Below are 27458 nucleotides of genomic sequence, written 5' to 3'. Positions count from 1 at the left end.
TTTTTAAAAAAAAAGCAAACCCAGTTATGATTGCAACAATGAAATGTGTTTATGATAGAATGGTGTGCAATATTCTGTTAATTACTGCCTTGTCTTACATACTGTAGAACAAATGAAAAGCAAAAAAAGTACTAAAGGATTCATGTTTTTGCCACAATGTAATGCAGAATGCAGTGCCATGTTTACAATACTGGGGATACCAAAGAGTATTGATATCAAGAGTTCATAAAGACTAAAATAATCCGAGGTTTCATTCTTCCATTCAAGTGCATGCAAAAACTTTAAAATATTTAATTTTACACTAGAGGCTTATAACAGTGGATACAAGGCCCATCTGAAGATCAGACAATTTAGTGGACTGTCAAATATGTCATGACAAGGAGTGATCTGTAGTCACCTTAAACCCAGGATAATGGGACGTTTACTGCTCCTACTTGCTCTTTCTGTGAGCAGCTGGAGGCAAGAGCCATGAGTGTCCTGCTCCCTCTCTCCCCTACATCCCTTTCTCCCTCCTCAGCTTACTACATATAATGGGGCTCTGCTTCTGCTGACCTCTCCACCTTAAAAAAAAAAATGTTGACAGAGACCTGCTTTAGAAATTTATCTTGAATTTTTTTCTCTGGGCAGATCCATTCAAAAAATACTTGCAATTATAGCTGCAATTATATACTTCGGCTGGGAAAGTGTAGGATTTGTTAAACAGAAAAATAATTTCTAAGAAAAACAAGTAACAGAAGTAGTTATCTGCTGTGTCATGGACTGTGATTTTATTTTTTTTTTTCCTTCATTTTGTTTACCAGACAGAGCTGACCACATAATATTGCTTGTAGCATACTGGATGAAGAGTGCTAGGTCTTCTACAGCTTCCTAAATTTAATTTCTCCTTATTACTTTAAAAGGTACATACCAGGGGCAATGGACAGGAGGGATGCGACATGGATATGGTGTACGTCAGAGTGTACCCTATGGCATGGCAACTGTGATCCGTTCACCCCTCCGAACGTCTCTAGCTTCTCTTCGAAGTGAGCAGAGCAACGGCACTGTTCTGCATGACGTCACTTCAGACAGTCCAGCTGGAACAAGAGGAGGTTTTGTGCTCAATTTTCACAGTGATCCAGAAGCCATGGGCATTAAGAAAAAAGGAGGCTTGTTCAGAAGAGGATCCCTTCTTGGTAGTATAAAACTTAGAAAATCTGAATCTAGGTCATCGATATCTAGCAAACGGAGCTCCGTCAGGAGTGATGCAGCTATGAGCAGAATTAGTTCTAGTGATGCCAACTCTACAATTAGTTTTGGAGACGGTGACTGTGATTATTGCCCTATGGAAGACCATGTTGATGCCACCACTACAGAAACATATATGGGTGAATGGAAGAATGACAAGCGCAGTGGGTTTGGTATTAGTGAGCGTTCAAATGGCATGAAATATGAAGGAGAATGGCTAAACAACAGGAGGCATGGATATGGATGTACCATGTTTCCAGATGGCACCAAAGAAGAGGGAAAATATAAAAATAACGTTTTGGTCCGTGGAATAAGAAAGCAACTTATACCAATACGAAACACAAAAACTAGAGAAAAGGTGGATAGAGCAATAGAGGGTGCACAGCGAGCAGCTGCCATGGCAAGAACCAAAGTGGAAATTGCAACTTCAAGGTATGTTATTGCAAAATATATTTGTTCATCACTGAGTTTTCAGAAAAAAAATTGTGTTACACTGTGTCTGAGCTCTTATTGTTGACTAAAGACTCAAAAAGTGCAAGGGTGTAAATGTTGTCTTTAGCGAGTACTTACCTTTCAGTTTCACATGTGTAACTCCACTGACTGTAGTGGCATTACACATAGGAAACCTAGAACTTCTGCTCATTTGTGTAAAGATATTAATATTGTGTTCCATAATACACTGTGAAAGTAAACTTCCATTCTCATACATTTCTGTTTTCACTCAAGAGCTGCTACATTATGCCTTTAAAACTGTATGAAATATAAAACCAACAAGGAAATGTAGAGAATAGTTTGGGGGATGAGAGGTGAGGGTTGAATATCTTCCCATAAGCATGCTTTAGTTATGCTTAATGTGTTGATTTTTTGGGCAGCATCTGAGACTCACTGAAGTTGCCAGTGTGACACTGAGCATCTTAAGATTCATCTATCTGAGAGACTGTGATATGAACAGCATAAGAATAATGGTCGAGGCTCTTGTGCTTAGAGGCTGTTGATTCAGTTGCCAGAACAGTATCTGCCAAAACAGTTCTGTAGGAGGACTCCTTCGTTTTTGGAGCATACTTCTGCAGTGTGAATTCATCTGGATCTTATGAATACCACTTCAAATCATGGTGGTTGTCTTCTCCCACCCCCCCACCCCCCCCAAGTTTTCAAGATGGGAGAAAAATATATGGGTATTAATACCAGGGAAAAAATGTCAATTTCACTTTGAATTTCTAACCAACAGCAAAGCAGAATTGTTTGAAATGGAATTGTTAAAAATTAAATCAGTATAGACAATTTTAATAGGTTTTACTATTAAGTCTGAGAGCTCTTTGAAAAGTTCTTCAATTTTTAATGCCTTCCAGTAAGTTTCTGTGGCAGTTTCTCTGTTGTTGGTTTTAGTTTGTTTCCTCAGGCAGGCTTTTCTTAAAGTATGCTGAGGACCAAAAAAGAGCCCAGAAATGTGCATGGAAGAAAATCTTCATGCTATTTTAGAAAGAGGATGTCACATTACACTTAGAGCTGAACAACTGATTCCTGATTTAGTGTGGTCACTAGTGTGTGCTCAGTGACTATCCTTTTTCTGACAGTCAAAGAATACAGAAAAGACTGAAAACTGCGTTAAGTGGGAAAGCTCAAACACGTGGATGGCTCATACCAAAAACCAGTTGAGACACAAACATAAAGAATTTAGCATGCTGTTAAAGAATGTTCTGAGCACTTGTCACCTAAGTAACTAGACGTTAGCATATACTCAATTACTTCTATAAATATATGTAAGGCATTATATGACAGCACACCATATTAGCAAAGCAGATCAGTAATAGCTAGCTTTAAGAAATTACTGAATCCCATTTGTGTTCTGTCAGAACATAATACCCCCTAGTTGAGAAAAAATGGAGGTGATGGGATGTGTGGATAGGAGTCGCCATTTTGAGTCCATATAAAGCTATTAAAAAGCTGTAGTCTGAGACCATTAGGTTACAAGGCGCAGTGTACATGCTTCCTCTTTAAGAAGGAATAGCTCTCTGAAATGTTTTGTTTGCTGTTCCTTCCCTTCAATTTTAGGTGAAGGACAGAGTTCAAATTGCTTCTTTTGGAACAGTCCATGAAAACAATGTTTATTCCTTGAAAAAATGTTTTTGAAAGTACAACAACAGAAGGCATCAGTTGTGTCTGTGAGCCATTCCTTTGGTTTTTCAGCTGAGAATTTGAAACAGTCCCATGACTACCCGTATGGATAGCAACATTGCAAATTCAGGTTTCCTTTCTTTTAGTAGCCTGGGCACTAACTGTACTGGCACTGAGTCAAAGGCAGTGAAACCTGTCACCTCGTCAGGCAACATCAAGGCGTAAAGATTACATTGACTTCAATTGTGAGTGCTTGTTGGACTCGCCTAGTAAGGATGACATGACCCTTCCCATCTCTCAAGTTTTCAGAACTGCCTTTAATATCAACCAGTAGGAGCAAGGCCATGGCATTATGTGAACTAAGGGACTGTCATACTGACAGTCAGTGGTGCTGACTGTGTAAGAGCCAGATCATCTAGAAGAGCATTGAGGAAGAAACTTCCACTTCAAACAGCTGCTAAATTCTAGGCTGACCAGATTAGTATGGTTTCAGGATGAAAGAACTTGCTCCTGTCCCACTGAAACTTGAGGACCAGTACTGGTTTGTGACTGTTTTTTTGCCAAACTGATATATTAATAATATATTAATCCTTCAGACAGTGGCATTCCTGCAGTCTTAGGTGAATGTGAGGATGGTGGTCTTGTCCATTTCCTAACAATCACTACTACACAAAAAAGTTCAGGAGGAGTACCTTTTGTCATTTCTTGAATGTGCATTACAAAGGTGGTTTTGCCCATGTGGCATAACCTCACCGCACAGTGGCCTGTAAAACTAACTGTGTTTCAGACCTGACAGATGTCAACAATAGTGTGGGCTTACTGTAGATTTCCATTCCATTAGTGGAAGAACTCGCTAGATAGACCTTTTCTCAACCCAAAAAGCATCAAATATCCAGGTTTCCATTCCAAAGAGCTACAAACCCTGACTTTCAGCTAGATACCTTCCTTTTCAACACAACTTTGAGTTGCATGCTGTTCTTCCTGTATTGTTTATTCCCAAAATGTTTGCTCAGCCAAATGAAACCAGACCATACTCCTCTTCATAGCTCCCTGCTGGTCATGACAGGTTTGGCTGGTGGTTTGACCTGTGACAGATGTCCACACAGTCATCAACAAGACCAACCACTGTTTTGCTTTATATTCCTGATGTCTTTTTATGTCTAAAAGCCCTCCTTAATAATCTGTGTAGTCTTCCTTTAACTAAAATGGCAGTTTGATGTACAAATTAAAATCTAAAAGCTGGGGTAAATAGTGTTTCTCTGAACCTGAATTTACATTGTCTCACCTGACTCAGCCTTTGGGTTTTTGAGGTGTTTGTATTGAGGTGTTTTAGATAGCATTTCTCAAAAGATGTCAGATCACAAAACCATGTGATGTATATGAAAGTTGCTGTATCAGGGAAATAGTACTGGCCTCTGCTACACAGATATATATCCAAAACAGATTATAAATTAACAGTGAATAAAAATGCTTTTAAAATGATAGCACAGCCTAAGAGTCTTGATTGTGTAGTTTTACTAGCTGTATTTAAGACAAAATTTTAAGGCATAAATATAAAAATCCCAGAATTTGGAATTTCAGAAAAATGTTAAATATTTTTCCCTTTTAAAATGTTAAAAGGTTGTTGGTGTTTTTTTAATCATTGTTTTAGGCAGTAATTAGGTCAAATTAGTCTTTAACCCATTTGTGCTAAAAGCAGACAGGTTTACTCTATATGCCTTTCTTAGGTCTTGGTGTCTAAAAGGAAAAGCTGCCTTCTAGAAATTTTTAATAAAAAATTAAAAATATATTAAAAAAAAAAACTTTTCTATGTCACTTCAAGCACATATGCAATGCTGCAAATGCTGGAAGATGTACATTTGGTAGAGCCCTTTGGAAGATGTTTAAAAGCCCCAAACGTCTATTTAACCAAGAGTCAAATAGAAACTTGTTTTGAGGATATCAAATAATTCTCACTGTAGGGATTTTGAACCTCTTTTCATCGCTGTCATGTCTTCCTCAAAGGAGGTATCCCTCTGCAGTTCAATATGAACTGGAATTAGAGCACTTTTTTCCTAGTATGAAAATCACTTAAGCTCATTTATTTAGAGTACCTGTTTAGTCTATTATATTAACTTTGCCTGATCAATACTTACTATGGTATAAACAGTAACATTTTTTGAATGAATATTCAGAGTTTGAACATAAACTTAGCTTCTAATACTCAGTATCACTGGGTGTTTTTAAACGTATCAGTCCTGTAAGTAAATGTAGCACTGGAAGCAGAAGGAATTATATTTGTTTAGCTACAACACTGCGTATACCAGATTTTTTGTAGAAAAGTCAATATTATGGGTTCAAAATTGAGCTCTTGGAGCTAGGCCTTTTTTGGTTTTCTCCCTTCAGATTTTTTTCTATCTAATGCTCAACTAGAAATTCTCCTTTAAGTCTTGACTTTCTGAGGAAAAAATCTGTGTAAAGACACAGAGGGACAAGATAAAAGTACAGTAAGAAATACTATCAGAAGATAGTGTGTGGAGGAAAAGGGAAAAAGTAATCAAAAGAAAAAATATTTTCTTGTTGTGATTTTTCTTATACTCCATTGATCTTTCAGGTCATAAAACAAGCAAGTTAAAGAATTGTATTGTCTTATTTTATTCTCTTTTCCACAGAAGCTAAATACTTTCAAATACTCCAAAGTTATGAGTGAGTTTTAAATAAGGTATACTGTCATAATATGCTGTGAGAATTTTTGACCACCTTAAAAACAGTTTTGTAGTGAGTTTTCATTACAGGAGCACCTGAGGTTTGGTGAAGGATAATGGTGCCTTTGTGTTAGGCACTGCACAAACAAATTACCCTGTTACCTTATTACCTTGCAGCCTGGGAAAATGGCAGTACCCAACAAACAGAAAGAAACTGGCAAAAGACTGAAAGGACCTAAGATCAAGATAACAGTAAAATTAATATCTTGCAACTAATAACGTAAAGCAGTTCCTTCTTGTTTATTAGCTCTCTGTGCTAAGATAGTGGTGACACGCAAGCTTCTAGTCAGGAGGACCTTCTAAGGGGAGCACTGAAAGGGGATTAACTAGTGTCTTTTCTGCAGCCATTTCCTTTACAGAGTAGCTTTTTTGGACAGCTCAATTTTATATTAAACATTTGTGTCCAAGTCCACAGAGGCTATGGCTTAGTTTCAGCCTTTTTTTTTTTTTTTTTCAGTAGTAGAAACTACTGAAACTCTGGTTGTGATGCTGTGTCGTGAGCAGCCTGCTTTGTTCTGCGCAGTTGCGAAGGAGCGTCCAGTTTGTGAAGGAGGTGCAGGAGGATTGACTTGGTAGCGGTGACCCAGTAAAACAATTTTGATTTCATTTGGGAGTCTGCTGCCACACCCTGAACTTTCTTGGGTCCCTGCTCTCCCTTGCTGTCATAGTGGCCTCCTGGAACCAGTAGCTGGCTTGTGAAATGTTCAACACTGAGGATGATTTAGAGTGCTCTGATTTACCCTGAGGACAGGTCTGGCGCTGCCCCAGTCTGGGCCTGGGTGCTTAGTGTGGGCTTCAAGTCATTGGGCAGCACCTGCTTCTGAGCAGTGCAGGTCTGGTGTCTGCCCTAGGGCACGAGTCTTCACAGTACAGTGTTTAGATAAGAAACCAGTGCTTATATTTTTTAATAACCTTAATTCAGAGTAAGTTTTGCTGTGCTGCATTTCGTGGGTTTATGTGGAGTGTGTGACACAGTCAGGAAGAAGTAATGGAACAGTTTAGTAGCCAGTTGCTTTGTTGCATTCATTGCCTTGTGTGACCAGTGCTCTCAACTTGACCTGAACAAACTGTGATTTCTAGGGAGAGCTGGAATTATATCCGTGTGGTAGTATAGTGTGTGTCCACACTAGATGGCAGCTGCCAATCATTCCAAATGGCACTAAATTCTGTGCACCACACACAGCTTTCCATGATGGATTTAGCTGACTGTACCAATCTCACTTTACTCTAGAAACTAAACTGGACACTTGCAAGACTAGTGCTTCACACGTCTTTGAGATGCTTTACTTATTATAGCTGAAATATGAACATTGTGTTTAGGAACAGGATCCAACAAATACCAAAGGTATTTATATAAGACTGTTTGCTTTAATACAAAGAGCTGCCTTAGGTTGAAACAAAAACAGTTTTAATCATTTTACTACATAGTCTATTTGACGATAACAAATAAAATGCTGTGGTAAAACTTAAAATAATTCTTCAGCTACTATGGATAGTAATTTTAATGTTAATTTTGCATTCTTTAGAGGAAACCATATGTTCCTTGAATGCTGTGGGAGTTATACCACCAACTTCAGTGGGGCACATTTTCACTCAGATTTCACAAACAACTTGTTGGTAAAAGAATATAGTCTTGGACTCTTCCGCTGTTATTTGCTGGGGAATGAATAGTACATCTGTTTGAAATATACAGATAGTATAAACATTGCTACACAGATTTGATTTCTTAATATTTAATGCATTAAGATTACGTGGCTGAAAATAGGCAAAATTACTCCTGTACTATCACTCATATGGAAATTAAGAAAGCCTCAACTATTTAACTTTTTCATCAAATTACCTATATCTAAATACACCTACCTACAGCCATAAGTCTGAACAGGGATTTTTTTTTTTTTTCTTTTTTTAAAAAGGTGGTTTTGGAGTATAGCAAATCTTACTTTGCATTTGTATTGGACATGGTATTGGTATCCCAGAGTTGCTTTTCTAACTTGTTGGAGATAGCTAATACAAGATTGAAAATATTCTCTGCTTTCAAAACATAAATGAACCAACACTGTACCACTGCTTTTTAAATAACTATCTAAGAAAGCCTTTTTTTAATACGCAAACCTTTTTGAAATGTTCAGATAAGGATTTTTTGCCCAGTTTTTAGGAGCTGAATCTTTACAGTGGCATCCCAGCAGGTGTATGTGCAAACGCTAATGCTTTTTTTGGATGATACTAAGATACACTAGCAAAAGACTAATTTATTTTTTTTTTTGTAGCCAAAGAAGATGAGCTGTTATGCAGATTCTTGCCTTAGTTTTTACACAACATCTCCTTTTTGATCTGTATTACAACAGTTGTTCAAAAGCTAAGCCACAAACAGCATCTGTCTCTGCTGACTTTCAAGAGAGTTTCTGTGATGGAAATAAATCTCCATTTCAAAAACAATCTGGATTGTTTGTACTGCTTAGACACATATGAACCCTAGTGTAAAACTATTGGACTTATGTTATTGACTGTTATAAAAATATTTTCAAAACCCCCCAAAAATTTATATTTCTACTGTATATAGTACAACTACATACATATGACTAGTAGCACTACTCAGGGCCTGAATAATTTACTTGGTGTTTTGCTCAAAGATTTAACCAATTAATACAGAATCTTTCCAGTTTCTTTCTTTAAAGAAGTAAGGAAATGTGCTGTCATCTAACTTTAACATTGATGATGAGTATTCTACATTTAGGATGTAGGATATTTTTTCTACAGCAGAAAAATAGTCATTTAAATGATTTAGTTAATTCCTCCTATGTTGATCTAATTGTGTATTTTCTGAATAATAATTGATCAGTTTCTGCAAATTGGTGTAGTTCAATGAGTGATGCTGTTTGTTTGAATACTGATTGATCTGTGATACGTAGAATTTCGGTTCATTTTTCTGGCAATTAATACATTTTTTTGTTTTAATACATCTAATAGACGTTGGTACATATTTTCATACACTGACTTGCTTTTGCCTACCTCACCATGATTTTCCTCTCGTATTACTTTATTCTTCCACAAATCTCTGCTCTCATTGTCTAGGGAGGCAGCAGCACAGTCTCTTTGTGGCTAGTATCCAGTTTCTTCTTATGGGCTTGTCTCCCCTCAAGCCCATGTGAATGTTTAACATCTGAAACAATGTATTTATTCTTGTTGTCCTCTTTAGATGTTTTCTCAGTTCTGTTATATAGGTGTAGTCTCCCAAGAGCTTATTTCTGAGGTCACCTGAAAGCCACTTTATTTGTGAAGTTAGGGTTGCACATCACTCTTACGCTTAAATTGAACTTCATTTTCCATTTAAGAGTAATCAGTGAGTTTTATGCAGCCCTTCTTCCCAGTTGTCCCTCAGACTTCTTAACACTGACATTCACAAGTTCTGCCACTTAACTGTTCACACCTTTTCTTCATCCTTTGTGTCTTGGGTTTTCAGCCCTGAGCCTAGCCGTGCACCTTCAGTTGGGAAAAAAAATAATTTAATCTATCCCATTATATTCTGTTTATGAACTCATTTTTTATTCACTTTAATCATTTCTTCTCTATTTTATCTTATTTTCCTCCACTTAGTTTCCAAAGAGTTTCTGGTGAGGAATGCTATGCTTTGGTCCTACTACATTAAAAGCAGGGATTGATGGGAAAAGATGGTATTACTGTTTTGACTTGAAAGCCAGAAATTTCCTTATTAGTATCTGGCTAATATGAAATCAGTTAAATGCGAGTTCTCAGCTCTTTTGTTCTAGGAGTTTAAGAACACAGATACACATTTCTCTTTTCTCTTACCATTCTGAATCTGGTAGGCTGCTACTAAGTCCTATTTAGTTACCTTGCTGCTGTAATGCAGCACCTCCACTTTGTGCTTGCCTGAGTTTACTGGCATATATAAGATGTGGGAGAGGTCATTTTACTGCTGTTTTTACTTTGATTTCTGGCTTGGGGGTGAGTAATTTCAAAGATCTTTCTCTGAATTTTCAGACCACTTCATAAATAAATGTGTTGAATTATGTCAATATTACAGCTACTCAGAAGGATTTAAAATCCAAATGTGGAAACAAGCAGTAGTCAAATATTTCCATTGTAGAGGTGGTCTTTTGGCCGATGTGGACATACATCATGGTTAGAAATTTGATCTCCATAGGGAAAAGAACTAGCACCAAGAATTCTTAGTTATGACTAAGCTGAAGTGACCTCATAGGAACTGGCTCTGTGTGTATATTCAGCCCAAGTTCACTTTTTAAGCTACATCACTTAAAGGAATTTATGATGTCAGTTGTATAAGCATTTTAGGAATACTTTGAAGACAACATATTGCCAAGCAGTAAAATACAAAATGTATTTCAGGAATAATAAGGGAACTCAAAGTTAAGAGTGTGAGTCAGCAGATGCCAGTTGTCAGAATGCTTTGTGAAGATGCAGTGGTAAACCACCTGAAGCATTTAGGTGTTTTTTTCTTATATTTGCTGCCTGGAGTCCTGCTTTTACCTTAACATATCTTGACCAAAGGCTTAATTTTGGTTCTGCTAAAAATGTAGTAATTATGTGCATTCTGGAACATTTGTAAATGTATTACCACTCATAACATTGTTTTGTGCTTCAGAGAACAGTATGTTTCTGGAAATTACAGATAAGCAACAAAGATAGGAATGGCATCTATCAATTCTATAAATATCAACAGAATAGATCAGCTGGTGACCTTTTCTGATATTCAAAAATGTTTGATTTGTATGGATTTGTTGAAGAAATAGTTTCTGGTGAAGGGGATTTGCCTTCCTGATGGTGGCTAGATTCCTTGTGCTAAAACTAATTCATGTTGGCAGATGTAATGTTGCCAGGCATTCAGAGTTCCTTAATAGTGCAGTATACAAGTAGGAATATTGATTGGGTTATATTCTCAATTGATAATGAATTATCAGAAAAAAAAGAATACTGGATGTTTTTACAATCCCAAGCGATGTTTGTTGGGTATGCCATATCAGTAAAGAGTCTGGGGTTTTTCTAATGTGGAGTTTATGCCCGTTTCAGAAATAAGTTTTGTTTAAAGACTGAAATGGGACAAATAACAATTAGTGTATATTTTATATGCTCAAAATTTACATCACCTGCAAAAAAATCTAGTTGTATTACTTGTTCATAAATGAACTTTATAAAAATTAAAATTTTCTGTACTACTACTTGTTATGAAGAAAAGACAGAGCATTTTCACATCAAAGTCTGTATCTGGATATGCCAAGATGTAATGCATTTCTATTAGAGAAACTGCTTATTTAAGCTCTGGAATGAACCTTTATTAGCAGAAGGATTAGAAAAGTGGATAGCATTTAGCTTTTAGCTTTGCTGGGTCTGTGGACAATAAACGGAGAGAGCAATTAGTTACAATTATGGTTCTGAATAAGTTCACCAGGGAGTTTGTGCTAAATAAGATTTGATATATTCATCAAATTTTAGTTGATCAGAATATGCTCTAAATAGCTTTTAACAGTTCACTTATCAGTTTCAACTTCAAGATACAATGGATACTTGATCTAAATTATCTGCTCCTTGCACTTAGGATGATCAAAAAGCTGTAGAAGTGGTCTTGAGGTCTGTATAATAGTTACATTGTGAGTAAACTGCTGACAGATGTACTCCCTGCATAGATAGCATGATGAACTTTGGCTGTGGACCTTAGTGGTGAGTGGACAGTATGAAATAGCTGATGTCTCTTTCAAGAAGCTTGGAATACAGTACAAATAGGTAGGCTGTCAGAAATCTCTGACACTTTGTTGTACACCTAGATTTTTGCTGTTTTCCAGCAAGGATAAAGCGAGACTGAAATCCTTTCAATATAGGACATTTTGAACCACTTTGAAAAATACTTCTGGTGTGGTTTGCCCCTCCTATTCCCATGCTTTCAGTTTAAATATGTTTTGTTCCTTCCAAGGTTAATATGAAGTAGAACATAAGGGGAAATTAATAGAAAGATTCTGTTAATATCCCCAATAGAAAGCATTGTAAACAGACCTTTTCTTAGTTTTCATAGTCATATTTTTCTGTGAAAGATTTTAAATAGGGTATCGAGAATTTATTACTTAATATAATAAGCATTTAATTAATGCGGCAACAGTGTAGTAAAAAGGAGCTGAAGGAAAAAATAGAAGTCTTAAATATTAAAGCTATTATAAAATTACATTAGTATCTCTTTATGATTGCTCTACTGTCCATTTTCCAAAAAGAACTGAATTTTTTTCAAAACAGTAGAAGTTGCTTCAGAATTCCCATGTAGTATAAACTTCATATGCCACTGAAAAATTGCCTACACACTTAATTTTCTATTTGTGTGATTATCTTGAGGTGTCATGAGCTTGTTTTGCATTATGAGATTGCTATTTGAAGCCTTTTTTGTGAAAGTTTTCCTTCTTTGTTTTAGCTCTTTGGTTCAGTTCTTTATGTATGTGTCGTTCCATATCACTGATAAGCCTTGCTCAGGAATGCATACTGTTAAGAATAATTTCAGATACTTTCTTTCTTATTTTCTAGAAAATGTTAATTCCTTGTCAGTATCCCCATGTTTGACCCTGCTATTGCTATCAGCATAATGCATTTTCTTCTCTTCGAAAGAAATGCATTAGATGGATTAGCAAAGCACTAAAAATATCTTTGCTTAACCACCAAATTATATAACCATCTGATTTCTGTTGGCTGCTGGTCACATGCTGTGTTGCATTTTAGAAATCTGCATTTTTCAGCACAACAGTTGAAAAAAGTTTTTGTTTTACATCAGATCTTCTTTCAGAGTTTCAAATATATCTTATTTTTTATAATTTTTTCATTCAAAAGGTTAAAAGTAGGTTTTACTGAAAGCTTCTGATAATTATTGTCACTGCAAAATTTGAAAATGCTGCTGCTTTTATACAATATATTCTTTTTTTCCTTACTCTGGGGCAATATGTCTGATGTTTTCTTTGGGTTTACTGTTTGTTTTGGGAGGGAGGTATTTTTTAATGAATACTAATTTTGATCTGATCCACTGCTGAGGGCCGTGGTGCTTTGAAATAAGATAAGTAATTTTTCTGAAAAGCTCTTTATGTATGCAAGAGCAGATTTGGTCACAATGACCAGTTGTAGAGCTAAGCATCATCTTTTTGCTGCACTTTCTGTATCATTTGAAATAAAGGATTTTCTAGTTAATATATTCCAGAGACCTCTGTAAGGAGAGAGCAAGAGGAAAACTATTAATCTTCCCTTAGATTAATTAAATCTTTGTAATTTCAAGATTTTTCTCTATCTTAAAGTTCTAGAGTGCTTTATCTCTCAGTACACTATTCCAGTACTTGACTCTATAAACAGAACTAGTAGTAAGTTGATGCTATATCTCAAATTCTCTTTGCATTGGTGAATGAAGAAGAAAGAGGCTCAATTTAAGCATGTAGATGAAGACTGAAGTGCTCATCAAAAATGTTTGTGATGAGATAACTCTGACTGATGGCTTTTTTTAAATTTCTTTATGGCAAAAAGATCATGTTGTATTCCAATGGAACTCTTGCCTGTGGTCAGGTTCCCTGCGATACGGCTGCAAGATTTTGGTTTTTGTGAATCTGACAAGACAAGTCTGCTTGTATCCTAAGGTCAACCAAGTGTCACCTTAGTCTGCAGTTAAATCCTTTCCTGCTGTTTGTTTTTCTATTGTGTAGCTGTAATGAAAAAACTGAATGCATGAAAAAAGGAAATGATGCTATCTGAGCAATCACTTTGCATGTAAGGGAAAAGACTCTACATATAATCAGCTGGTTAAAGGGCATGAGAACATCCTGAAAGGTAATTGGGCACCTTTTGTAGAAATAATCTGATATATCCCATTAACTTGTTCACTGTTGCTCAGAAACAATGCCTATAGACAGAGGCGCACAATACTAGGCGTTTTTCCCTTTATTCAGTGCCAAAAAATGCAATTGTCACAGTATACTGCATCATCTTTAAAGCTACTATTGTTTATGTACTACTTCTGGAGGAGTATGTAGACAAGGAGTTTAAACTTTCCTCAGCAAGCTTTTTTGTGCTTTCACCCATGATGTTCTTTACAAGTGAGTGGGAGAAGCCTATGCTTTTTTCAGACCCTTCTCAGAGTTCATCTCTCCAGTCATGTGTCTTATAGAGTATGAGTAGAGAGCTGAAGTTGCTACTATTTGTTTCTGATTGAATAACCTACTATTGCTCTTCTATTTGCTCTCACTCCATTCTGTCTGGAATATTTGTCTCCACATGTTTCATCTTATCTCTGGGGCCTGTTCATTATATATGTTTAAAATGACTGAAATAGAGAAACCTAGTCTACTTGTCATTATGCAAGTGTTAGCGAATATATGTGTTAATAACAACAGGAGCAATGAGAAGATTATTTCCTGTGGGGTTTTTTTCAGAACTTTGTTGTTTTGTTTAAATCCAAGAATATCATCTCCAAAAGCACTGTGCTGGTAAGAATAAACAAGTTTTTTTCACTTGTTCTTTTCCCTGTGACTTACCAGGAAAGAAATCACAAACTTCTAGTCTTCAAGTCTCTAGTTTCTTCTCAAAAGGAAATAATTAATCTCTGCCTGTGGATGTTGGGGTGTATGCAATTGTTGTTAGCCACTAGACAGAATAGTATCGAGGCATTATGGCTTTCTCTTCTGCCTTCTCTACTGCTGAAATATGGCTTAATTTTTGTGCCAAAGAAAATAGTCACATATTTTTATAATTAAAAAAAAAAAAATTAGATAAGACCATTACGTTGAACTTAGTGAATGAAGCAGTGAGTTCAATCACAAGAATTTTAAAATGGAAGACCTACATTCTTCAATAGCAAGAACAAGGAAAGATTGGCGTCATTCAGATTTTGTCATTTTAAAGTGGAAGCAGGGTAGTTTCAATGAGGGGGATCCTTGTCATACATAGAAGTGCATTAATATTATTAATATGAGAAAATTATTTTCCTATTAAATTAATCTAAAAATTACAATCAGAATAGAGACCATTTTGTGGAACTTTAATATGAAAAGACTCAAATGCTTCCATATTATTATTTGAAATAACCTGCCCTTTCATGACCCTGAAGGACACCTTAAAATGTACTTTCTTAATCCTAGATGTCAATTATGCAAAAAATTATAATGAGACTATGGTAGTAATGTAAGGTACTTGTTTTGCTGCTTTTTATTCTACCTTTAATTCTGAAGGAATGAGCTAACTTTACGTACTCTGATCAGCAGCTCATCATTGCTGAGCTAATTCTGAGGTGAAGGGAAGCTGGAGAGGAGCATACAGCTTGCTGCTCAGCAGATGAAGGGGAAAAAAGTTGGTCAAGAGTTTTTTAAAAAATCATCTAACTATTAAAATACTTCCTGTGTTGTTACTCTCTGTAGGAGCAGACAAAGTTTTAATCAAAGAACAGATAAATGGCTTATAGTCCATTTACCCTGTCGCTTTGTAGGATAAAAGTGTGAGCTGAACGTGGGAGGTTTTTAATTTATTCTTCACATAATCCATTGGTGAATTATTCAATGTTGGCCATACTGACAGCAACAGCAAAACTCCCACTGGTTCCAGTGATAGCAGGATACCAGTGATGGAACAGTGTTCTTTGCATGTTTTGTGGGAGTCACAGGAAGTTAAAAGGCCAAAGCCAAGACACTAGAAGTTCCCAGCTGGACCATAAGGGATAATCAAGTACAAAGACAGTCCAGTTACCACTGAAGGAAACCTTTGGGTTCTCAGTATGCTGTATTAGGTGTCCACTCTTCATAATTCCCAGAAAAACTAACATTCTCGTCTATTTTACAAATTGCGAAGGAACTAATAGAACTCTCTGGGATTTAGTTCTTTCCATTTGCAAACAATGAAGCTTCTGTAATGAATCCATGTTACTTTCTGTCTGCTGTTGCTCATGCTGAAAGCTATGCCATTCTACACAGTGTCCCAAAAAACCTCAGAGATTTGAATATTGTACTCTCAATATGAGTAAGAGTGACAGATAAAATTTATTCTAGAAAGATAGGTCAGCTCCATTGCTGAGGATATCCATATTTCTAGAAATCGGGGGGTGGGGACGGTGGGTGTTGCTTTGTAAAGTTTAACTGAAGATGCAGTTTTGTGTTTCATTGCTTTAGTAGAGAATCTGGTGTGTTTTATTGCTTAAGTAGAGAACCTGGCTTCTGGATTTACATATATGTAAGAAAAATTATTAACGGGTTACATGGGTTTGCAATGGAAATAGCTGATTATACATGTTGCTGCTTCTTACTTCATCTTGCAGTGGAGCTGCATTTGTATTGCAGAGGTCCTCAGTGTATTAGTTAACCAGATAAAAGCATCTTGTCAAGCATGATTTTTTTCCTCAGCTTTGCTTATTTTGGCACATGTTTCTGGAAGGTCATCTAGATCGTGGTGCCAGACTACCCTGGCTAGGTGCATGTGCCACTTACCTAGTGGCAGGGAATGCTAGGAGTCTTATTGCATGTGCGATACGACAGAGGCTTCCAAGGAAAAGAGGGTGCTGGAGCCATTCAGACAGCTGGCTCCAGACTGTGCTTTTTCCCAAAGGATCTTTAGGAGCCGGCATGGAATGTGCTGTGAAATTCTGGTAGTGACAGCCAGACAGCCTTGTGATAGAGACAGCAGCTCTGGGAAAGACAGCGATCAGGAGAGGGCTGCTATTAACTTCCAGAATAATTCAGTCAGCAGTCTGCCTCTGTGCTGCTCTTCCCCAGGTATTTATTTGTCCAGCCAAGAGCCAGCCCAGGGTTTGCCTAGTGATCTGCGTATTCTCTGAGGCCACAGGCTGGACATTTGTCCAATGGATCTGGTGCACAGCAGAACTTGATTATGTGAGTTTACTTTTCAAGCATGCCTTCAGTGTGACCTTTAAGCAAATCAGTTATGGTGAGGCACTATGCTAGAGATAATGTGACCTGGCAATAAGTACTCTGTTAGGTTTCTCTGAGAACAGTGATAGACAGTGAGCATAGAAGCACAGGTTCTGTCCAAGGCTGTGACCCTGCCGCACTTTCACTGTATTGAGGAAAACCATCCTTAATTCTCCCAGCTCCTAGCAGCCGAGGTAGCTATCTCAGGCCCAGGACTCTGCTGATACAACTGCACCACTTCCAGATCTGGAGCAGACTTGTTCAGTGTTTCATTGTTGTTGTATATATTCTTCAGTCAAGCTTGTGAGCAGAATCTCCATGTGTACAAAGACAAGTAATGCCTAATCTAGCTGGTCTGGTATAAGGATAAAACCTGATGAATACTGGTATACATCTACATCAGTGAAGTCTATATAGTCTCTACTAAAAAAGTAGGATATGAACAGGGTGCTTAAGCTAACGTGATTAACGGCATTGTGCAATACAGAGTGAGCTTTAATAGAATATATTATCATAGTTCCAAAGGAAACTAAGTATGTGACGTTCAGTGGACCTCCTGTATTCAAGAGCTGACCTTTTGGCAGAAGCTGTGAAATAATATACAGCAGAATCTTGTTAATTCATGCTAATGACTTGAGACCCATCACTGATTACTTGATTTTACAACTTAGCAAGTAAGTGAAACATGATGACAAAACTTCAGAGAAGCACACTGTAACAGTATGTTCTCTGATAATTTGCCCTGATAGTAGCAGTTTAGCTGTAAATATATTTGCAATATATGAGTTAATGGACAGTAGTATCATTAATGAAAGCAACAATGATTTCATGAAATGACACTGCAGTACAGCAGCCTATTATTAAATATCTTCAAGGAAACAGGCTGAATCTACTAGTTATGAGAGTGTGAGACCAGTGAAGTGGTCCTAAAGGTAACAGATGTTTTTTAGCATTACTAAGAATGTTCTTTTCTCATTTTTATAGAATAAATGTAGCTAAATGTTCTTGGGAGAAAGTTATCCTGACTAGCACAGTAGTAGTATGCAGGTATATATGTAGGCAAAAGGTGTATGAAAAGTTTTATCTCTAGGTCGAATTATGTCTAGAGAGCCAAACTGCTAACTTATGCTCATTCTTGAAACAGTGATTCCAAAAATACAGGCTCATTGAACATCTTCTCATATGTTCCAGTAAATTCCTTAGTCTTCAAAATAGAGAGTAAATATCTCCATTATGAAAAGTCTACAGTTTTTTTATGACCAGGTTTTTTTGGTCTACATTGTGTCTCTACATTAAGTACTATTAAGAATGCGATTTCATTACTGGTGATGTGTTCTTAAATGAGCAAATAAGACTTTTTTTCAGTATGCCTTAGGAAATGATACTGAGCCATTTAATATTTGTTATGCTTTTAGTAAAAGAAGGAGCTGAAGCCTTTGTGTATTGGAAACATCATATGCACTTCTTACTGTGCATTGGTGTGTCAGCAGAGAAGTCTGACTAAATAAGGCAATGCGTGAGTAGAGCTTATCAGCATTTGACAGGAATATAGTCTGCTAACAGCTGATACAGTAGCCCATCTTTTCTGTGCTATCATCAGCTCTCTATGCTGCACAGAGATGTATGTTTATCGTCTGCTCAATTGCTGATTATGCTCAAAACTTAGTCCTTCACCTTTTCAGTTAGTTTATGCCAGAAGTTATACAAGTGAGCTGAAATCCTCAGAAAGCCAAATGTATTTGTATTTATGTAAAAATGTATGTGGAGTCATCAGCTTTCAAAGCTTAGAGAAGTGTACTGTCGCTTCTGTTTCTTCTCCCACCAAATCATCTAGAGTGAGTGAATATTGTTTGATAATATTAAAAAATACCCCAGGAAATCTCATGCATATGGGTGCCTTTATGGTACTGTTGCGCACTAAAAAATGCTTGTAAAAAGTGTCCATAATATTACGAAAGCGAGTCCTGAGTGATTTTGCCTTCCTCACTCTGAGGGTCAGATACTGCTCAAATAAGTGGCAAAGCTCCCAGTGACCTTTCTGGGAATAGTGTTACACCTTGCATGTAGGTGCTTTTAAAAAAACCCAGAGTAAAATACCGTTAGCATTGTTTCAGTATCGGTTTTCCTGTTAAACTGAGTTTCATTGTCAGATTTTGTACCTGTGTTGTGCAAGAGTTTGGGATTTGAAGATTTTATTCATAAAGTTATTAGGTCAATAAATAATCTTTAAGATCTGATGGCGCCTGGCTTGCTACAGAATGTCCCGAAACAGTCAAACTGGTGACCTGCAAAGATTTTTTGATACTGGGAATGAATGTAAATGTCTGAGCATATATGGCCTTTTTTAAGTGATTTCTGGAAAATTTCAGACATTAAATTCTTATCATTCCTTCTTATGAGGACAAATCAGTGATTTTGGAATCCCTCCTTTTCTTCTGAGTTCAAGTCATTAAACTGCAAGGCCCAGGATGTTGAATTATTGGCAAAAGTTTGTTACCCAAAGTGATAAACACCTTTTACACTGAGTGGGAATTTAATAGCAAAAAATGCCCTTCACTTCTCTGTAGCATGCTTGTCATTTCTTGTTCCTCTTGACTGTCTTTCTTGACTATCTTCTCAAGTCAGGGAGGGAGGAAGGCAGGGATGGACAGATAGATGGATGGATAATGTACCTTTTTACTTCTTTAATTTGTTGCCCTGACTTCAGTCTTGTCATATTAATCCTTTTACATCTGTCTTGAGCTCAGATGTATACCCCAAATTGATTTTTTACATATGCAGCTAGAAGTAGTCTTGATAAATTTACAGTTAATTCTGTAAATGCAAAGTAGCCATCATCAACTTCTCCATATAATTTGGTGTACTTCTGCCTTTTCACCATACATTGTATATACTTTCTGCCACCCAGTACTCTACTTTGGCAAGTCAGTATCTTGCTTATTTAGTCTTCCATATTCCATCATTACTGTCTTCCTAATATCACAACAGCATTTGTCAGTGTTCACCTCCGCCCCTTGTCCTCTTCTGTACTGGAAGGTAGCTGAGGAATGGAGAGTGCTTGGCATCCTTCTGAGAGTATTCAGAAAGTTCAAAGATTGTTATATGGGAACCTCATATTCTGTAAAATTATTTGTTATACTGTATGCAAAATTTTACAGAGAAAGACTAAAACTTCTATTAGGGAAGAATCTTCTGATTTGGATCAGTCATAGTCCTAGGGAAGCAGAACAGATAAATCTGAAAAAAAAAACCACACAGTGAGGCTTTTTCTTTTGATTTGTTTTCTTTTTTTTTTTTTTTCTTCCCTAAGCTTAGAAAGAAGAGTCAGGTTTCTTTCCTTCAAAAATTACTTTCCTGTCAATACAAAGAACAGACTTCAGTCTGTCGTGTAAAGAATGCTTACCTGTGTACAATCTAACTGGGTATTTGGTGGAGGTTTTAGTTTCTCACTCACCACTTAATGTCACAAAAGAATAAAATACACCAATTCCTGATTGGGAGTGATCCATATTGGCCCTGCAAACACTATTTGCTTTTTCCGAAGTTGGTTGTTTTCAAAGTGGCTTTTCATCATACCCAATGCAGTACTTAAAAAAACAAACCCTGCAATTTTACTTAAGAGATCCATCTTCTTCAATTCAGTAGCCTGTCTTAAATGTCCTAATGTGAATTCACAATTCAGTAGCATTGTTGTATGCAATATATTTAACAGAGATATCTTTCTTTCCTCTGAATCCATCTCTGATAATGGTACTGAAAGAATAAGGACTTGATTGAGATGCTTGCTGTTAGAGCACATGTGAAGCATTTGTGGTAGATTCACAGTGTAATGGACAGTTTACCATGCGTGTATGCTCTTGCACATGGCGTTATATCTAACTTCCCTCCAAAATAAGAGCACTTTACAGAGCAAATAAGGACACATTCATGCTGCCGTTTTGACACTCTTCTGTTGTGCCCAAAATAGAATCATAGAATACCAGGTTGGAAGGGATCTCAAGGATCATCCGGTCCAACCTTTCTTGGCAAAAGCACCTTGTCCAGCTGAATCTTAAATATGTCCAAAGTTGAGGAATCCACCACTTCCCTGAGGAGGTTATTCCAATGGCTGATTGTTCTCATTGTGAAAAATTTTCCTTGTGTCCAATCGGAATCTCCCCAGGAGATACCCATTACCCTTCACCTTTTCCATGTTACTCCTTGTAAAAAGGGAATCTCCCATCTTCTTTGTAGCCTTTAAATACTGGGATGTGGTGTTGAGGTCTCCCCTAAGCCTCTTCTCAAGGCTGAACAAACCCAGTTTCCTCAGCCTTTCTCCACATGGGAGGCTTCCCAGTCCTGTGATCATCTTTGTGGCCCTTCTCTGGACCCACTCCAGCCTGTCCACATCTTTTTTGTATAGTGGGGACCAAAACTGAACACAGTATTCTAGGCATCGCCTGACAAGCACTGAGTGGGATAATGACTTCTTTACTGGTGATGCCCTTGTCGATGCAACCCAGCATCCTGTTGGCTTTCTTTGCCACTGCAGCACATTGTTCGCTCATATTGAGCTTGTTGTTCACCAGGATCCCCAGGTCCCTTTCCACAGAGCTACTCCCCAGCCATGTAGATCCCAACCTGTGCTGCACTCCTGGATTATGTTTTCCCAGGTGCAAGATACTACATTTGTCCTTGTTGAACTTCATAATGTTCTTGTTAGCCCACTCTTCCAGCCTATCCAGGTGGCTGCAGGGTTTTTCTCCCTTCCAAAGTGTCCACTTCCCCACTCAGTTGGTATCATTGGCAAACTTCATCAGGATACACTTGATCCCATCATCCAGATCATGAAGATATTAAACAGCATTGGGCCCACTGTCAATCCCTGGGGCACCCCACTTGTGACAGGTTGCCAGTTTGAACAGGAGCTATTTCCCACTACCCTCTGGGTGCAGCCTGTCAGCCAGTTCCCCACCCACCACACAGACCTCTTGTCTAGACAGTAACGCATCAGTTTCTCTAGGGGGAGGTTGTGGGAATCTCTATAAAAAGCCTTAGAGGAATCCAGGTAGACAACACCCACCACTTGCCCCACATCAACTGAGCAGCTTACTTTGTTGTAGCAGGTGATCAGGTTTGTTAAGCACAATTTGCCCTTAGTGAATCCGTGCTGGCTTTTCCCTATCAGGTGTTTCATTTGACTTGTGATAGCCCCCAGGAGGATTTGTTCCATAATTTTCCCAGGGACTGAAGTATGACTGATGGGCCTATAATTTACTGGATCCTCCTTTAAGCCCTTTGTAGTGAGGATGACATTAGCCTTCCTCCAGTAAAAGAAAGAGTATCAATGGATAGTGCTCTTGACAAGTTGTGGCACCCTCTCAGCAGCATCTTGGACCTTAGCTCCTGAAAGGCAGCATACCTCTTGTCATTACTTGATGACATTATAGCAGATGACTAACTCTGTCCTAGAATCTGCATGCAAACCCCCAGTATTGAGCTGGATGCAGTATCATACACCTGCACGATCTGCATGGAAAGCAATATGATGTGTCCATAGAGATACAGAAACTGTATAGCCCTGAATTTTAAGTGAAGTGACTATGCTGGAAAGCATGGTAAAGCCATTAAAATTCTTTAGTCATTCAGGGATGCTTTATTTCAAGGAATTTTATGAATGAATTTTATCTCTTTAATTTCTGAAAATGTTTTTAATACTTTCATGGTTGTAAACATTAATTATGCAGACTTACAATTTTATATTTTCTGGTTATTTTAAAGATATTGTAGTCTTTATAAATATTTTATCGTTGTTTTCACACTGCACAAATTTACTGGCTCTGTAATGAAGGCTGCCTCACTTCAAAAAAAAAAAAAAAAAACCAAACAAACAGAAAAAAGCAAAAACATGAAGCAGTTCAGGGCTTTGCAAAACATGCCTTGTAGCACCTGAACAGCTGTTCATATATAACAGCAAGAGTTTGGCGAGCTATATTATTATATTATATACTATTAATTAATTTTATCATAGAAACTAAACCTTAATCAATAATACTTGAACTTTAAAGAATAGCCTCTTCAATAGCTGTCTTTTTAATCGCTAAATGAGACAACATGATTAGTTTTTGTAGAAGTTTGGTTAATCATGTCTATGTTGAAGTTTAAGAAAAACATTTTCTTGGTTAGAGGCTGTACTTAGTTACAAATTTTTATCCTGTGTCAACTTTCAGTGCATTTTGTGGCAGATGTGTTTAGCATACGTCAAGGACTGATAGAGAAAGAGCTTAACTTTAATGTATTTTAGAGATGTATTCACTCATTTGTATTGAACAGTAACTAAAAAGTAAATGCTTCTGAGAAGATAGTTCAGTCATCTAAGATGATCTACCTGCCCCCACCTACACTATATTATTTTCTTTTTAATAATCACTTCAGAATTAAATATAAATGCTTTGGTTAAAAAGCCAAAGTATATTTTGAAATATCCAAGAATGATTTAATTAAAAAAAACCCCACAAAAACAACTAACTCAGTCCCTCTGCTGGGAGGATTGGACTTTGAAAGTTATTGGTATAGTATGATACCCATAAAAAGAAACAATGGCAGTTGTTAATTGTGGGAAGACATTTTTATGCTGAGATGAAAAACCTAACTTTGCTATGATGAGGCTGTGTTTTCAGCCCCTCATTACATTTATTCTGTACTTTTATGCAGTTCATGCTTATAATGACTTCTAAATTCAAACTTTTCTTAAGTGATTTTAACATTAGTGTTCATTAGCTGTGATTTATCTTTTGGATCATATTATATGTAACAAAGTGATGCCCCACATATGTGGTAGTTCATCCATTCAGAATTTGCTTCATCAGGCTCCAATGTTTACTGCTCATTCTGCAACTCTAGAAGCAGAGAATCTGTGATGTGTAAATGTGACTTAAAATCAAACAATTTAAAAGCTTCCATACTAAAATCTATTTATCAATCTATTTAAAAAATATGTTTACTTCCAAAACTGTAGTTCATGTTCTTTTATCTTTTGCATAGAACAACTAAAATAAATTTGACAGAAAAGAATCTCTTTCAACACATTTTATCACCTACTCATATACCTTATTGTCTCTGTTGAACCTTTCAAGCTAAGTGAATGCAGTTTTCAGGTTGTAAATATAAATTCTGCTTTTGGGCACCAAAGCATTTCTTAGATACCCAAGTGCTACTTCGTGTAACTAGGCCTAAGACCTGGAAGTTAATATTTTGCTGCATATATTGTGAACTACATCTTCTTGTAAATGAGAGGGACAGGTCCTGAATGTATAGCCTGTGTAATAAGAAGGCTAAGGACTGTTTTCTTTGTGCAAATCTGTACTTTTCTGAAGATGAAATTACTCCAGTTCTATGGTGATTTGTCCTATTTTTTTCATACAAACTGGCTTAATTTGAAATATGTTTTCTGTTTCTGGTAATGCTGAATTTACCAGAAGAAAGTTCATTGCTTTTGTGATAAAAAGCATAAATTTATGTAAATATTGGCTTCCTTGAAGTAGTTCATGTTGCGAGGTGAACCTCCTGGTATTTTTTGTAGGCACTGTGCAGGAAAATTTTTAAGAAACTTAGGTAGTTCTTTTAAATGTGTATGGGAGAGGTATTCTCTATGGAGAACCTATTCCTCCTAAGAGAAAGACCAATATTCTTCTCTCCTGTGCCGTGAAAAGTATGTGAGGTTTGTGAAGGTTGTCTATAGTATGCTAATACAGAGGGATACTTTTTCTCTCCTATGCTCAAGTTACAATATACTAAGCAAATATTTATTAACAGACCTTCTGGAGGCCGTGCAATGTCAGCAACTGCACTTGACACATCCTGGGTTACTAGGGAGATTAGTTGCTTCCTCCTCCTCTCACAAATACCACCTTAGTCGCCTCATTGTATACCATTCTCTCTTTGCTTCCATCCCCAACGAATAAGCCACAATTAAAGGTACTGATATTTCTGCTGAGTAGGAGCATTAGATTCATAATCTGCTCCTCTGCTCTGTTTATTTCCCTGCGTCTCTGAGCAATTTTTTTAGCACTTAAACAGCTGCAGCACCATCTAGTAATTATGCTTGTGGCTGTGTTAGTTGCTGCTGGGCTTTGCTAAGTGTATGACAAACTATTGCAGGGTTTTTTGCTGCTCTGGCCTGGCATTTCACACACATGCAACAGTTTCTAATTATTTCTTTTCCATATTTAATCCAGTGCTTTTTCTATAAGGTAACATTTTTGAGTGACATTTCCTTTATGGAGCCTTACTCCCTCACCTGTCTACTGTAGTCCTGTCCAGCCTTGGTGGGTGGCTGTTTTGCAAGTTCTCTCTATTATAGAGTTTTTAAATAACGAAGGGAACTGGGGAGATGCTTGCTTACACTGTCCTAAATTTGTTTATTTTGAATGATTTGTTGCATTGTCATTCTGTTTCTGTCACTATTTCTGTTAGCTTATTTGTAGACCCTGGGTAGGATTGGTACTGTGATGTGCACCTGTTCCTCTAAATCTTTCTCCTCTTTTTGCATCTTGTCCTTTCATGAAAATGAAGGGTGAGAAGGGGTGAGGGTAAGAAGATCTGCCACAGGAATTTCTCTTTCAGGGTTGTATTTCACTTTCAAGTTTTTACCTTTGTCACTGTAAGATCATGTGCCGAAGTCTTGGCGATGCAAAAGCTAGATGTTGTTAAGAACATACTCAGGAGAAGGAGTTACCATTCAGCCTGTCTGCAGCTGGCTCCTCAGTGTCCTTGAACAAGAGGGCTCGGGAGTAGGCTGGATGGATTGTCTTGCTGACAGCAGCCCACTCCTCACTCCTGAGGGTTCTCAAACACAGCTGAGAGTGGGTAGGGATTTACTGTATGGAAATAATGCAGACAGGAAACATCAGACGGGACAAGCGTGTGTGTCGTGCACCGACTACCTCTGTGTATCCAGTGGACTAGTGAAGTGAGGGGCCACTACTGCCAGGTGCCTTGGTGACATGGTCCCTGCCCTGCCACAGCGGGGCCTTTAGACACCATTACTCTATGGCAGAGATGGTCACTTAGCAGCTGTAGGAGAAGCATTTTTCTGCACCTTTCCATTCCCCGTCTTTCTGAATATCAAGCGTTGGGCAGTAGGTTGTTGCCAGGCCCAAAGGAACCGTGTCTGCATAGGTAGAGGAGGCCCCGCTGCGTCCTTTGGCCAGGTGCAGTGCCATGCCTGCCTGCAGCTGGGTCGATCTGCCTGAAAGCAAGAACAGGCTTCCAGCATAGCTGATGTGTACTTATTCTGGAAGATATCCACTGTCAGCCATATCTATATCTGTAGTCTTCTGGATATGAGTGCAGTGACAGATAATGACTGACTTGCATGCAGTTTTTGTGTGGCAGCGTGAGCACCGTTGATCTCTTTTCCCCTGGGGTGCTTCCATGCAGCCATGCTAGGGACACTCATGAGTGCTTTATGTTGTCTCTTTTCTGTAGTGTTTTGTTTAGCTTCTGAAAGTGATTAAATCCTCTGTACATGAAAATCCTCTTTATGTTTCTGTCATAGTACTGCTAGCTAGTTTTTTTTTTTCTGTATTCTTAAGGCACTTTGATCAGCAGGACTAGTCTGGCACCTCCTTCTTGTACGGAAATTGCTTGAAAAATTCCTTTACCATTTTTCCTGTACTTGGGTGCATCATTTCTGATTCTTTTGAACTGTCTCCGGAGTAATTAACCAGCTCTGCACAGATTTACATTCTTTTGTAACTGAATTTCAAGTTGTGCTCCATGTGTATCATACATAATGTTAAAAGACTTTTTTACTGGTTTTGGATCATTTTTAGATATGACTATCACGAATAACTTTCTATCAAAAGCTCTACTGTTCTGCACACTTCCTCTGAAATCTCTCTTATGCTGGTGATTTACCTAAAACCATTCATTATGTTGCAGCACAATATTTTAAGCACAATTTTGGGAATGTTTCTTTCACTGCTCTTAGTTTAGTCACATGTCCTAGTTATAGTATGTGGTGCAGTAAAAATTTGCTGGGGAAAAAAAAGTGTAAGTGATCTCATATAGTTGTTAGTGCCCCACAGTGTTGCTTTGTGTAGATGCTGCATATTTCTGTTGCAGCGTTGGGTTGGGGTTTATTTAATTGTTTGTCTGTTTGTTTTTCTCCTAAGTTATGTACATTAATGTAAACTCAAGTCACTTTCCCTTCTTTCTTCCTTTCTTTTTGGACCAACTAATTTTACAGTCCTGGTAGCAGAGTGGCCCACCTTCAACCAAAAAGGTGGTTGACAGTTTTGGCAGTCTCGTGGTATGTAGGTAGTACAGATTCAGACTGGGAACAGGCATCCTCCATTCAGGTTTCACACTTCCCAATTCAGTGTCCTAATTACCAACAGTCACAAAGGATGTGCAGTACTGTAAATTCTGCCTTTGGCAATGTTTTCTGAATACTGACCATAAGCCACTCAGCCATATTTAAATGCATGAA

The 27458-nt window shown here is 37.5% G+C and overlaps 1 protein-coding gene across 4 annotated transcripts in view; it reads left to right on the top strand.

Moving 5' to 3' along the window:
• The first annotated feature begins 903 nt into the window (after nt 1-903).
• JPH1 (junctophilin 1) overlaps nt 904-27458 on the top strand; it is an 88925-nt gene continuing 62370 nt past the window's right edge. For all 4 annotated transcript variants that reach the window (XM_026843036.1, XM_026843034.1, XM_026843033.1 and 1 more), the window contains exon 1: nt 904-1656. In XM_026843036.1, the coding sequence (XP_026698837.1) occupies nt 929-1656 (728 nt within the window). In that variant the 5' untranslated portion in view covers nt 904-928. The remainder of the gene's footprint in view (nt 1657-27458) is intronic.

The sequence above is a fragment of the Athene cunicularia genome, assembly GCF_003259725.1.
Source record: "Athene cunicularia isolate RWA chromosome 2 unlocalized genomic scaffold, athCun1 chr2_part1, whole genome shotgun sequence".
Lineage (NCBI taxonomy): Eukaryota > Metazoa > Chordata > Aves > Strigiformes > Strigidae > Athene > Athene cunicularia.
Note: the sequence above shows the minus strand (reverse complement) of the source record. Positions and strands in the feature narration are given on the sequence as shown.